The sequence below is a fragment of the Eriocheir sinensis genome, unplaced genomic scaffold, assembly GCF_024679095.1.
Source record: "Eriocheir sinensis breed Jianghai 21 unplaced genomic scaffold, ASM2467909v1 Scaffold1261, whole genome shotgun sequence".
NCBI classification, from domain to species: domain Eukaryota; kingdom Metazoa; phylum Arthropoda; class Malacostraca; order Decapoda; family Varunidae; genus Eriocheir; species Eriocheir sinensis.
This window is the reverse complement of record NW_026110586.1, coordinates 51400-63725: the sequence shown is the minus strand read 5'-3', so window position 1 is coordinate 63725 and position 12326 is coordinate 51400. Positions and strand designations below refer to the sequence as shown.

Sequence of the window (12326 nt, the reverse complement as noted above, 5' to 3'; positions counted from 1 at the left end):
CAGAGATGAAAATTATGATGTAATCTATCTTGATTTTAGTAAAGCGTTTGACAAAGTTCCTCACCAACGACTGTTGCTTAAATTACAGGCTCACGGAGTAGAGGGTAAAGTTTTGAACTGGGTCAAGGCGTGGCTTAGCAATAGGAAGCAAAGAGTGCAAATCAATGGTAAAAGATCTGACTGGGGATGTGTTACGAGTGGGGTCCCACAAGGTTCGGTATTAGGTCCACTTTTGTTTATTATTTATATCAATGACTTAGATACAAGAATTAGTAGTGATGTTAGTAAATTTGCAGATGATACCAAGATCGGTAGAGTAATTGAGTCGGATCAGGACGCTAGTATTCTCCTAGGTGAACTCAACAGATTGTATGACTGGGCGGATAAATGGCAGATGGAGTTCAATGTAGGGAAGTGCAGTATTCTGAGTGTAGGTAGGAACAACCCCTCACATAACTATTACTTAAATGACACTGTCATAAGTAGGTCTGGGTGCGAGAGGGACTTAGGGGTCTTAGTGAGCTCTGATCTCCGTCCAAGGGCACAATGCATTCAAGCTAGAAATCGAGCTAATAGGGTACTGGGATTTATTTCAAGGAGCGTAAGCAACAGAAGCCCCGAAGTCTTCCTCAAACTATATTTAGCATTAGTTAGACCTCATCTTGACTATGCGGTTCAGTTCTGGTCACCTTACTATAGAATGGATATCAAAATGTTAGAATCGGTGCAGAGGAGGATGACTAAGATGATTCAGGGGTTGAGAAACTTGCCATACGAGGGAAGACTCAAACAGTTAAACTTGCATTCTCTAGAAAGGCGAAGGGTACGTGGAGACATGATCGAGGTTTATAAATGGATGAAGGACTTTAATAAGGGAGACATTCATAAGGTTTTGTTGGTAAGAGAACCGGGTAGGACACGAAGTAATGGGTTTAAACTGGATAAATTCAGATTCAACAGGGACATAGGCAAAAATTGGTTTACTAACAGGGTGGTGGATGAGTGGAATAGGCTTAGCAGTCATGTGGTGAGTGCCAATACAATTGTCACATTCAAAAATAGACTAGATAAATTCATGGACAGCGATATTAGGTGGGGTTAGATACACGGGAGCTTAGGGTCAAAGGAGCTGCCTCGTACAGGCCTACCGGCCTCTTGTAGACTCCTGCGTTCTTATGTTCTTATGTTCTTATCCTTAACTCCAAGTTTCAACTGGAAATCTCATATCTCCTCTCTTCCTAAATCAGCTTCCTTTAGGTTGGGCGTTCTGTATCGTCTCCGTCAGCTCTATTCCCCCTCCCAGATGGTATCTATATACAGGGGCCTTGTCCGCACTCATATTGAGTAGGCATCTCATATGTGATGGGTCTCCACACACAAAGTTCTATTAGACATTAACGCTTTATATCTTCTATAGATATTTTCACACTGACCGCTCTTTTGAATTTGCTAACTGCATGCCTCCCACTCCTGCAGCCCCCACTGAACACTCTGGCTCATCCCTATACTGTTCAAATCTGTAATGGAAGAGCTAGCCAGCATCTGCACTCCTTCATCCCTTACAATGGTAAAATCTGGAGCAAAATCATATTTCGTCTGTATTTCCTCCTGCCGACGACTTGAACTCTTTGTAGAGGAGTGTATAGAGGCATCTCTCCTCCTGAAATTGACCTCTCTTTTAGCCATTCTTCTAAACTATTTTTGTTTTTATAAATGGGCAATGATTACCGGGCTTTTGTTCTCATTATTGTTTTGTTTTTTTTCCTTGAGCTGCTTTCTTTACTGTAAAAAAAGGATACTTTTTTGCCTGTTCTACGAAAGCAAAATAAGTAGTGGTGCTGCAGGAGATGGCTGGGAGAACGTCGGGAAAGATGACATCTCCGCCACGGTGACGTCGCTGCCCGCCTACTCGAATGTCTTTCTTCAGATCCACGTCGACAACAATCTGGAGTACACTGACTGCAGCGCCACCACCCCCGAGGAAGGTGAGTGGTTCAATGGAGATGGAGGCTTTGACCGTCACTAGTCTTATCGTCGAGAGACGATTTTTCTAACCTGAACAACATGTTTCAAGTTGAGAAAGGGGTTGAGAAACTTGCCATACGAGGAGAGACTCAAACAGTTAAACGTGCATTCTCTAGAAGGGCGAAGGGTGCGTGGAGACATGATCGAGGTTTATAAATGGATGAAGGGCTTTAATAAGGGGGATATTCATAAGGTTTTGTTGGTAAGAGAACCGGGTAGGACACGAAGTAATTGGTTTAAATTGGATAAATTCAGATGCAACAGGGACATAGGCAAAAATTGGTTTACTAACAGGGTGGTGGATGAGTGGAATAGGCTTAGCAGTCATGTGGTGAGTGCCAATACAATTGTCACATTCAAATATAGATTAGATAAATTCATGGACAGCGATATTAGGTGGGGTTAGACACACGGGAGCTTAGGTTCAAAGGAGCTGCCTTGTACAGGCCTACCGGCCTCTTGTAGACTCCTCCGTTCTTATGTTCTTATGTTTTAAGATAGTTATAATGATGACACGAACAATTTCATCGTCTAAACTTCCCTGGATTTGTTACACATACTAACCTAACTGTGGAGGATTTTTTTCCGGTTGATCAATAACCTTCGTCGTTGTTCCACGTTCTTCCTTTCGCACAGCCTCCAGCAAGCCAACGTCAGTCGAACAGATAGCGAACAGCACCTCTTCCGTAACGGTGGCGTGGGGCCTACCGCTGTCCATTCGTGGCACACTTAACGGGTGGCGCCTCAGATGGAAAGCAATGAACGGGGATGTAATCGACGAAGTCACCGTCACTAACCCAGAAGAGATGACGTATGAGATCACGGAACTGTCTTCCTCCAGTTCTTACGTCGTGTATGTCATGGTAAGAGGTGGTGCTTTGCAGTATGAGTATGAAGATATATAGTGTTGCTGTTGTGACATCAGGGAAACTGTAACCAGAGACATTGGATGAACAAAGATATGAAAGTACTTCACTATACTTTGCTGGAGTTGAAGAATCTGACGTATCATGTTGACATAGTGTAGCCCGTGTAAACAGACACGACGAGGAAATTTACACATTGCATGGAGAAACGTGGTGCATAGCGTCCGGTTCATGCCTTCCTCTAATTCATGTATGTAAAAACCAGCGTCTTGACTGGCACTCATCTGGCCGCCCCTGTCATTTCGCATGTTGTTGGCAGGGATGGAAGAGCGGTTGATGTTTTACCGAGTTCGCACAGCCTTCTCCCTTCCCTCTCTTATTATGTCTGTATTATATTTTTTCAGGCTTTGAACGGCGCGGGGGAAGGCGATCCTGAGAAGATCAACGTTACCACGGCCTACATTAGCGACCCTTCACCCTCCAATACTGGTCTCATTATTGGGCTGTCGGTGGGAGGTGGAATATTGCTGATCCTACTTTTGTTCGGTGGTTTTATTCTTTACAAGAAAAATGGTTCGTCAAAGCCTATTATTTTGGGCTATGTGATACACATCATTGGCCATTCCACAAGCGAACGGCGCTCTCTGTAGTGCCATTAGTCCATATAATCGGTGAATGATGGGAAAAAGTCGAATCATGATCTGGGTTCTAGATTGTGAAGATTATTTTAGCTCTTCTTAGCAGACTGTCATTACCAAGCCTTTCGCAATCTCTTACCTCAAACAAGAGGAATATGTGAACCCTTTTTGGTATTTGTTAAGATTCAAGCTTTTCATACTTAATTACTAATATGCTCTGGGCCCATACTTATAAAGAAATGAGGCGTTTGACTTAAGTCTCTCCAACGTGACGAGTTTTCAACCTAGCTGGGGTTCCAGCCCCCACGGATAGTGGAGAACGTAAAGTTGCCAACAACGGCGAGTCTGCTCGAAAGATCACTTATCTCATATGAAAACTAATGGGTAAAAATACCTTAAAATAGTGAAAGTATTGAATAGAAGTACATCATATCCACTATAATAGGGTTTCAAAAGGCTATAGTGAGCGTCAGCCGAAGACCGAGGGCTTATGCCTGCCCGGGAGCAACTTTAGCTACTCGCGCCGAGTCTCAGATTAACACCCGGGATATAGGACTCCACAGGGCCTGGGTCGAAGTGTTCAGTTTATAAGTATGGGCCCTGGTCTTTTGTTATAAACCTTAAGACCATCGACCAAGACACAGCACGAGACGCCCCAAAACCTTGTGATATTATTCTGCCACGCCCAGAAAGAGATGCTTTGGGCAGCCCTTGCTCCTCCAGCATCCCTTTCACCAACACACCTAACTGACTCACAAGGGGGAGGAAGAAAAGGACCAAGAACAAGAAGGAGAATGACGGCGTGAATAGAGTTAAAGAAACAAAGCAGCAACATATGTAGCAGTTTCATGGGCAACATGAAACTGTTACATATGAGCGATGGGCTGCTTCTTGTTCTCATAACTCCCTTCACGTCATCATTCTTCTTCTCCTTGTTCTTTTATTTTATTTTTCCCTTCCTCTTCCTCCTCTTCCTTGTGGGTCGGTTAGGTGTGTTGGTGCAAGGGATGCAGGAGGAACAAGGGCTGCCCGAAGCTTCTCTTCTTGGGTGTGGCAGAACAATATCCCACGGTTTTCGGGCGTCTCGTGCTGTGCCTTGGTCGATGGTCTCGTTGCACCGCTGTGGGGGCTGTAGGAGCTCAGGAGACTTCACAGCCACAGGCAAACGATGCTGCACGGGAAGGGTGACGTAAATGGCGTTTAGGTCGTGGTGTGGCAGTAAGTAGATTAACTGTAATATTTCTAAAGTATATTCATTGTTCCTTCTTTTATAATGTACTAGGTGTGTATTACGTACAATACAGTATAGACTCGAATGCCTCAGAACTGTAGTGTGTAGGACACAGTACCAAATGGCTGTGTTTCTCTTACATATCTTGACGTTCATTGCTACATTAATCATATTTTCCTCCTCGTACAAAGTCTTTACTCTGGAAAGCAATATCGCCTGTAAGCGGCCTGCCCCAGTCCGTTAGCGTGACTTAATCACTGGTGGATTCTTAAAACATTTAAGTAAGACTTCTACTCCAGCCCAACTGGTATTCAATTAGGCGTGCGGTTTCTAGTGCAGTGAAAGCAATTGTTATTATTATATTATTATTATTATTATTATTATTATTATTATTATTATTATTATTATTATTATTATTATTATTATTATCATCATCATCATCATCATCATCATCATCGTCATCATTATCATTATTATTATTATTATTATTATTATTATTATTATTATTATTATTATTATTATTATTATTATTATTATTATTATTATTATTATTATTATTATTATTATTATTATTATTGTTATTATTATTATTATTATTATTATTATTATTATTATTATTATTATTATTATTATTATTATTGTTATTATTGTTATTTTATTGTTATTATTATTTGATTATTATTATCATTATTATAATTTATATTGACTTCATTGTTGATATATGATTATTGTAAATGTTCTAATAGTTATCTTAGCCACTACATTATATATATGGAAGGCAGGATCCTGTTGAAGGGGTCTCTTTATCCAAGCATGTAATATATAGAAGCTATGGGCAATAACATAACATAATGACGACAAAAAATATTCCCCTACAAAACATTTAATCGTAAAAACATGCAGAAATGGACGTTCCTGTGTGACGAGCGACATATACATAGTGATATAGGTTAAGCAAGTAAATAATTAGCTGTGAATCGTGTCTCAATGATTCAAAGGGAAACAGGTGACTACTAACGTGTGCATTTGATAAAACGTCTAAAAACCCAATAATTGTAGATAAATAAAAAAAAAGACTCGTCACGTTCATTTGCGCGTGCCTGTCTATGTATCTCTGAGGCTTGTTAACCTTGATGCCCACGCGAAGGTGTGTGTGTGTGTGACTGTGTGTGTGTGTGTGTGTGTGTGTGTGTGTGTGTGTTTTAAGCTGTGCCTAAGTAGATTTCTAACTTTTTTTTATTTTGAGCGTGCTTCCACCACTGTGATTTTAACGTTACGAACACGAATATAATATTATTCTCTCCCAGCCTGAAATAACTGTTTACTGTGATGTACAAAGCGATTGAAAAGAAAATAGGACCGCCTTGCTTCCTTGTAGGAATTTTATTAGACAACCATTTCCCTGCGGCGGTGTACTGAAGGGGTATCACTGTTGGGCCGGTGCATGTTGATTTCTTTGTCTCCTCGTTGCTGTTGGTTATCGAGCACGCTCCTTTTGTATAACCTTAATTTGTATCCTAGGAATATTTTTACCCTAATATGGGATGTCTGACTTTGAATGTTGTTTTCACTCTTAGGTCAGCCATTTCTGCTACATGGACATGTATTGTTGAAAGGAACGTATTGTTAGGAAGTCAAATGGAATTGGTGGACATATTTTTGATCGGTGAATAAATCAATGAACGAACAAACAACAAAAAACAATATAATAGTAGATTTATTAATGAATTTTTTTTTGTAAAATAGTAACATCGTAAAGACAAAACATCAGGAAGCAGTAGATGTCGTTCAAAGGAGCTGAACAAATTGCCATCAAGAAGTACGGAACATTATTGCCAGCAGATACACGAAGGCAAGCATAAACTATTGTAGGTCTAACTAATAAGTCACGGAAACGCTGTTAACACGGACGATATGCTAAATCACCTTCGTAATTCGATTATCCTAAACTAAACAAAATTGATAGTTTCTCTCCTATACTTATTCACTTGACCATTCCTTCCTTCACTCCCTCGTGTCTAGCTGGGCGACGATATGTCAAATCACTCTCTCACTCTCCTACCCATCACTCCCTCACCTATACACGTTAAGGGTATGTTATGTTGATGGTCTATACTCACCTTCGTAATTCAATTATCCTAACCTTAACAAAAATACACAAGAGTGGGTTTATATCTGAGAGTAAACTGTATATTTTCACTTGAAGATACAAATATGGCATTGACGATTTTTTTTTTCATTTCTGTATGGTGGTGTTTTGAACTGTGCAATGCAAGGATAGCTTCAGATACGTTTTCGCTTGTGAGGAATAACAAAGGCAGCTCAAACTTCATATATCGAGTCCCTTGACTTGAAAATTTACGGACTCGTCCATGGAATATTGAAACTTGCAATATCATGACAAATAACATTTATAGGGAGATAAACAGACATAATATGAGAGAGAGAGAGAGAGAATGGACAAGTAATGAAGACGTTTTGTTCCTCTTACGATTGAAAGATAACACGAAAAAGGTACTAATGACACACACACTCTCTCTCTCTCTCTCTCTCTCTCTCTCTCTCTCGTAGAAAATCCTTAACAATCGTGACAAGAAAAGTATGGATATATTAGGAAAATTAGTATTGGCAAATAGGGAAAAAGAAGGTGAGAAGGGAACATTTCGTAAAAAGTAGCGATAAGTAAGTAAATTATAGGGTGGTGAATGGAAATATTGGGAAATTTGGGGAAAACTAGGAAATACGTTGGAATAATTTATGGAAAAACTAAGAGGCAGGTTGGCATAAAAGAGAAAGAGTTTTGGAAACGAATTGATGTTTTGAGAAATTATGGAAAAGGTAAGAAGAATTAGAAAAAAAATAATAGAATGAGTAGGAAGAAAGGGAAAAGATTGGCAAAGTTGGATGAAAATAGGAAGCAAATGATTGAAAAAGTGAAGAAAAGAGTATGGGAAAAAAAAGTTAGGTAGTGAGATAGTCGGGCAATGAAAGGAAGAAAGTAAGGAGAAAGTCGAATAACAATAGAAACAGGAATGAAATGAAAGTAAAAAATAAAAGTGGGGAAAAGTAGCGATGTTAAAGGAAAAAGTAAGAACGTTGAAAGAAAGAAGAGTAGAGGGAAAGGTAAAAGATGAATAACAGGAGAAAGTGAAATGAAAAACAAATAAAAGAAGGAAGATAAAAGGTATGGGACAGAATAAGGGAATGAAAGAAAAAAAATAGGAAAATGAAGGTAACGAAGAATAATAAAGGGGCAACAGAAAGAATATGAAAGTAAAAAATGAAGACGGAAAGAATAGGGTGTTAAAAGCAAAAAAAATGTAATAATAATGCTGAAAAAAGGGTAGATAGAAAAGTAAAAGGCAGGTAAACAAGGAAAAAAGTAAAATGAAAAATAAATAAAAATGAAGATAGAAAAAGATATGGAAATGAGCATGGGAAAGACGGAAGAAATAGGGAAATGAGATAAAGAGAAAGAACGGGGAAAAAAAAGAATATGAGTTAACAGAAAATGTGAAAGTAAAAATGAAATGGAAAATAATCGGCCAATTAAAGGAAAAATGAAGAAAGTTGAAAAGAGCAGATAAAAACGGAAAAATGTAGAAAAGATAAAACTTAAAACAAGGTATGATGGTGGAAAACTGATATGGAGAGCCGTAGGAAAAGAGGGAAAAATAGAGAAATAAGGAAAACAAGAAAAAAAGGGTGCGATGCTGCAGACTCTGTCCTTGCGAGGCGCCGCGGAGACAAGGACGCGTGCCTTCTTACCTGCCGTCTAATGGACCTTTGTATTTAATTGAGTCTACGCTGCACATCTCCTATAACAACAAAGGGAGTATTGGCGAGTACGTGAAAATAAGATCAGTGGTAAAAGATTTTCGTCGACGAAGCCAAACAATTCTTCAATCGAGTCGTTAATGTTTGGAATTCTCTACCCTGTGATGTCGCTGATAGTACAACAGTTACGGCCTTCAAGAATAGATTAGACAAGTATTTTAAATCCAACCAGCAAGTAAGATATTACTCATTGTCTTAATAACGTTAAGTTTTTCGAATACTGATGTCCTTGTCCAATTTTATCGCCCGGTTAGTGGTAGCAGTAATGGTAGTTCTTTCCTCTCTCATACATAATTTCCATGCAGTTTTTCCATGCTGCAAGGTTCCTTTTCTGCTAGCTTTGGCTGGAGGGATGGTGGGGTGTGGGGAGGAGCCTTCTTTCTTTCTTTCTTTCTTTCAGGGTCACGGTGAAGACTTTGGGCAGCAGCAGTGGTGGAATGGACTTCAGGCAGAGGATCTCTTTATGAGACAATGGCTGGAGTTCCAGGGTCCTAGTCAGCTGGACCGTGCCTATTTATTTAGGCCTGCGGTGTAGAGGAGTGTGGCGACCTTTACACTAAAAAGCCTCCCTGGGAACCAGTTGTCGGTGTGAGCTCCCCGTCCCTCCCCTCTATCGACGGTACTCCCATCCCTATTCTGCATAACAGCTGGTTCTTGTTTTTTCCTGAAAGAGATGTCTTCCGTGGGCCATTTGAGGTTGTACCTCCTGGCTTCTAGGTGGAGTTTCTGAGGGTTTTTCTTATACTCAAGGAATATTTCAGCTCGACCTGTACACAAATATACAAGAAAGTGATTTACATCAACACTTTCAAGAACCGACTCGGGAAAATAATATACTTGACCTTATCTTTTCAACGACAGCTGATCTAGTTAACGAAGTAAATGTTGGTCCAATTTTTAGTTCTAGCGATCACCGAACAATCACATTCAGCATCAATATGAAAGAGAGTAAAGTAACTCCTAGTAAAGAGAAGGTGCCTGATTATCAGGGAGCGAATTTCGTAAGACTCCGATCAATTGTAAATAATTCTGACTGGACTGAAATCTCGGCGGAAACAGATATTGATAAATCTTGGGGGGTCTTTACCACATTATTGAACAATGCCATAAGCATATGCGTACCCTATCGTAACAGACGTTCAGCTTTTAAGAAGAAACCCAAATGGTGGAATAACGAAATTCAAAATAGCCTATCTCTTAAAAAGCGCGTATACAGTAGATACATATTAACTCAGAGTGAGGCTGACAAACTAGAGTTGGACAGAACTCGCCGCGAAACCAAGAAATTAATAAAACGAAGCAAGAAAAATCTTGAAGAATATATAGCGGAAACGAGTAAATCTAATCCTAAAGAATCTTTCAGCTTTGTAAATAATAAAAAGTCACTCGGTATCAGACCGCTTGCTAATGATAATGGTAACCACACGAACGATGAAAATGAAATGGCTACAATCCTAAATAACTTTTTCGCATCCGTATTTACCGACGATGATTGTTTATCACCTCAACCGCTGGAGGTTAGAAGGACCAAAAAGATGTTGAGTGGCGTGCTCATCGTAGAAAGTGACATTTTACGAACAATTGAAAAGATTAAAGTAAGCAAAGCTCCTGGTCCAGACAAAATTACCCCTAGGGTCTTAAAAGAAATCAAACTTCAAATTTGTAAACCGCTCTCCATCATATTCAATAAATCTTTAACAGCTGGAAAAGTTCCGTCGGATTGGAAACTTGCAAATGTCACACCAATTTTCAAAAAGGGGGACAAGTCTCACCCTGACATCGATTGTTTGTAAGTTAATGGAGACTATCATTCGCGACAATATGGTGAAATTCTTCGAAGAAAATAATATAATATATAATTCGCAACATGGCTTTCGTAGTAAACGTTCGCGTTTAACTAACTTACTTGATTTTTTTCATTATATTTTTTAGGTGTTCGATGAAAGCAGATCTGTAGATATCATATATCTGGATTTTCAAAAGGCATTTGATAAGGTCCTCCACCAACGCTTGCTCAGCAAACTATCGGCGCACGGTATCTCGGGTAACATTCACAATTGGCTTGTGGACTGGCTCCCTGAGCGGAAACAGAGAGTAGTTCTAAACGGTGTTACATCTAACTGGCTCGATGTCAGAAGCGGCGTACCTCGAGGATCAGTGCTTGGCCCCATGCTCTTCTTAATTTATGTTAATGATATCGATGATGGGCTCACTTGCAAAGTATCAAAATTTGCTGATGACACAAAAATTGCTAGTAAAGTAACTGCGACTCTCGACGAAGAAGCTTTACAATCAGATATAGATCGACTTGCACGTTGGGCCAATCAATGGCTAATGAAATTTAACGTTGACAAATGTAAAGTGTTGCACATCGGAAAAAATAACAATCGCGTTCGGTACGTAATGAATGCCAAACAACTTTCTGCGGTAAGTAAAGAAAAGGATCTTAGAATCACTATATCAAGCGATTTAAAGCCCGGTCAGCATTGTTCAGAGGTAGTTAAAACTGCAAACAAATTGGTTGGCTTCATCGGACGAGTCTTTAATAATAAATCGGAAAAAGTAATATTAAAACTGTATAATTCGTTGGTTCGACCCCGTCTAGAGTGCTGTGTACAGTTTTGGTCTCCCTATTACAGAAAAGACATAGAAAAGTTGGAACGGGTTCAACGAAGAGTAACAAAGATGATTCCTAGGTTGAAAAATTTATCATATGAACAAAGGCTTAAAGAAGTAAATTAATTCATCCTATCAAAACGAAGAATGCGAGGCGATCTAATAGAAGTGTTTAAAATGTTTAAAGGATTCAATGATATTAATGCGGAAGATTACTTTACAATTGATCGATCAAATAGAACAAGAAGAAATCACAATTTGAAGATAAGTGGTAAAAGATTCTCGTCGCACGAAGCTAAACACTTCATCAATCGAGTTGTTAATGTTTGGAACTCTCTACCCTGTGATGTCGTTGATAGTACAACAGTTACGGCCTTTAAGAATAGATAAGTTAAGTATTTTGAATCCAACCACCAACTAAGATATTCCTCATTGTCGTAATAACGTTAAGTTCTTCCGAATACTGGTGTCCTTGTCCGCTTTTATCGCCCGGTTAGTGGTAGCAGTAATGGTAGTTCTTTCCTCTTTCCTACATAATTTCCGTGCAGTTTTTCCATGCTGCATGGTTCTTTTTCCTTTCCTGCCAGCTTTAGCTGGAGGGATGGGGGGTGGGGAGGAGCCTTCGCCTTTGCTGTCCTTCATCTTCCACCTTCGATTAGATAGTTAGTGTAGCTTGTCACAAACAGCCTCGTAAGGACCAGCTGGTTTGCTGTTGTTTGTTCTTCCTTTGTGTTCTTTTGTGTTCCTCCTCCTCCTCCTCCTCCTCCTCCTCTTCTTCCCCCGCCATCATCTTTGCTAATCAAACACTCAGAGATAATGTGTTAAGGTTTTTCTCCTTCGAAAGATAACTGTGGCAACCCATCATGCGCAATGCTTTTTGTTGCTTCTGATACATAGTGCATGTACGGCGCCGATGTGCCCCGCAACAAATAGTAGTAGTAGTGGTAGCAGTAGTAGTAGTAGTAGTAGTAGTAGTAGTAGTAGTAGTAGTAGAAGTAGTAGTAGTAGTAGTAGTAGTAGTAGTAGTAGTAGTAGTAGTAGTAGTAGTAGTAGTAGTAGTAGTAGTAATAGTAGTAGTAGTAGTAGTAGTAGTAGTAGTAGTAGTAGTAGTAG

The 12326-nt window shown here is 39.5% G+C and overlaps 1 protein-coding gene across 12 annotated transcripts in view; it reads left to right on the top strand.

Annotated features, from left to right (window-relative positions):
• The window catches only part of LOC126989659 (fibronectin-like), a 79789-nt gene that overhangs the window by 18636 nt on the left and 48827 nt on the right, over positions 1-12326 (top strand). The window contains exons 12-14 of one of the 12 annotated variants that reach the window (XM_050848268.1): positions 1845-1985; positions 2662-2888; positions 3296-5878. The exons of 9 other annotated variants lie outside the window; for them this stretch is intronic. In XM_050848268.1, the coding sequence (XP_050704225.1) occupies positions 1845-1985; positions 2662-2888; positions 3296-3541 (614 nt within the window). In that variant the 3' untranslated portion in view covers positions 3542-5878. Of the gene's footprint in view, positions 1-1844; positions 1986-2661; positions 2889-3295; positions 5879-12326 lie in introns of those variants that run through there. 2 more of the 12 variants (XM_050848266.1, XM_050848264.1) reach the window with 2 other exon arrangements.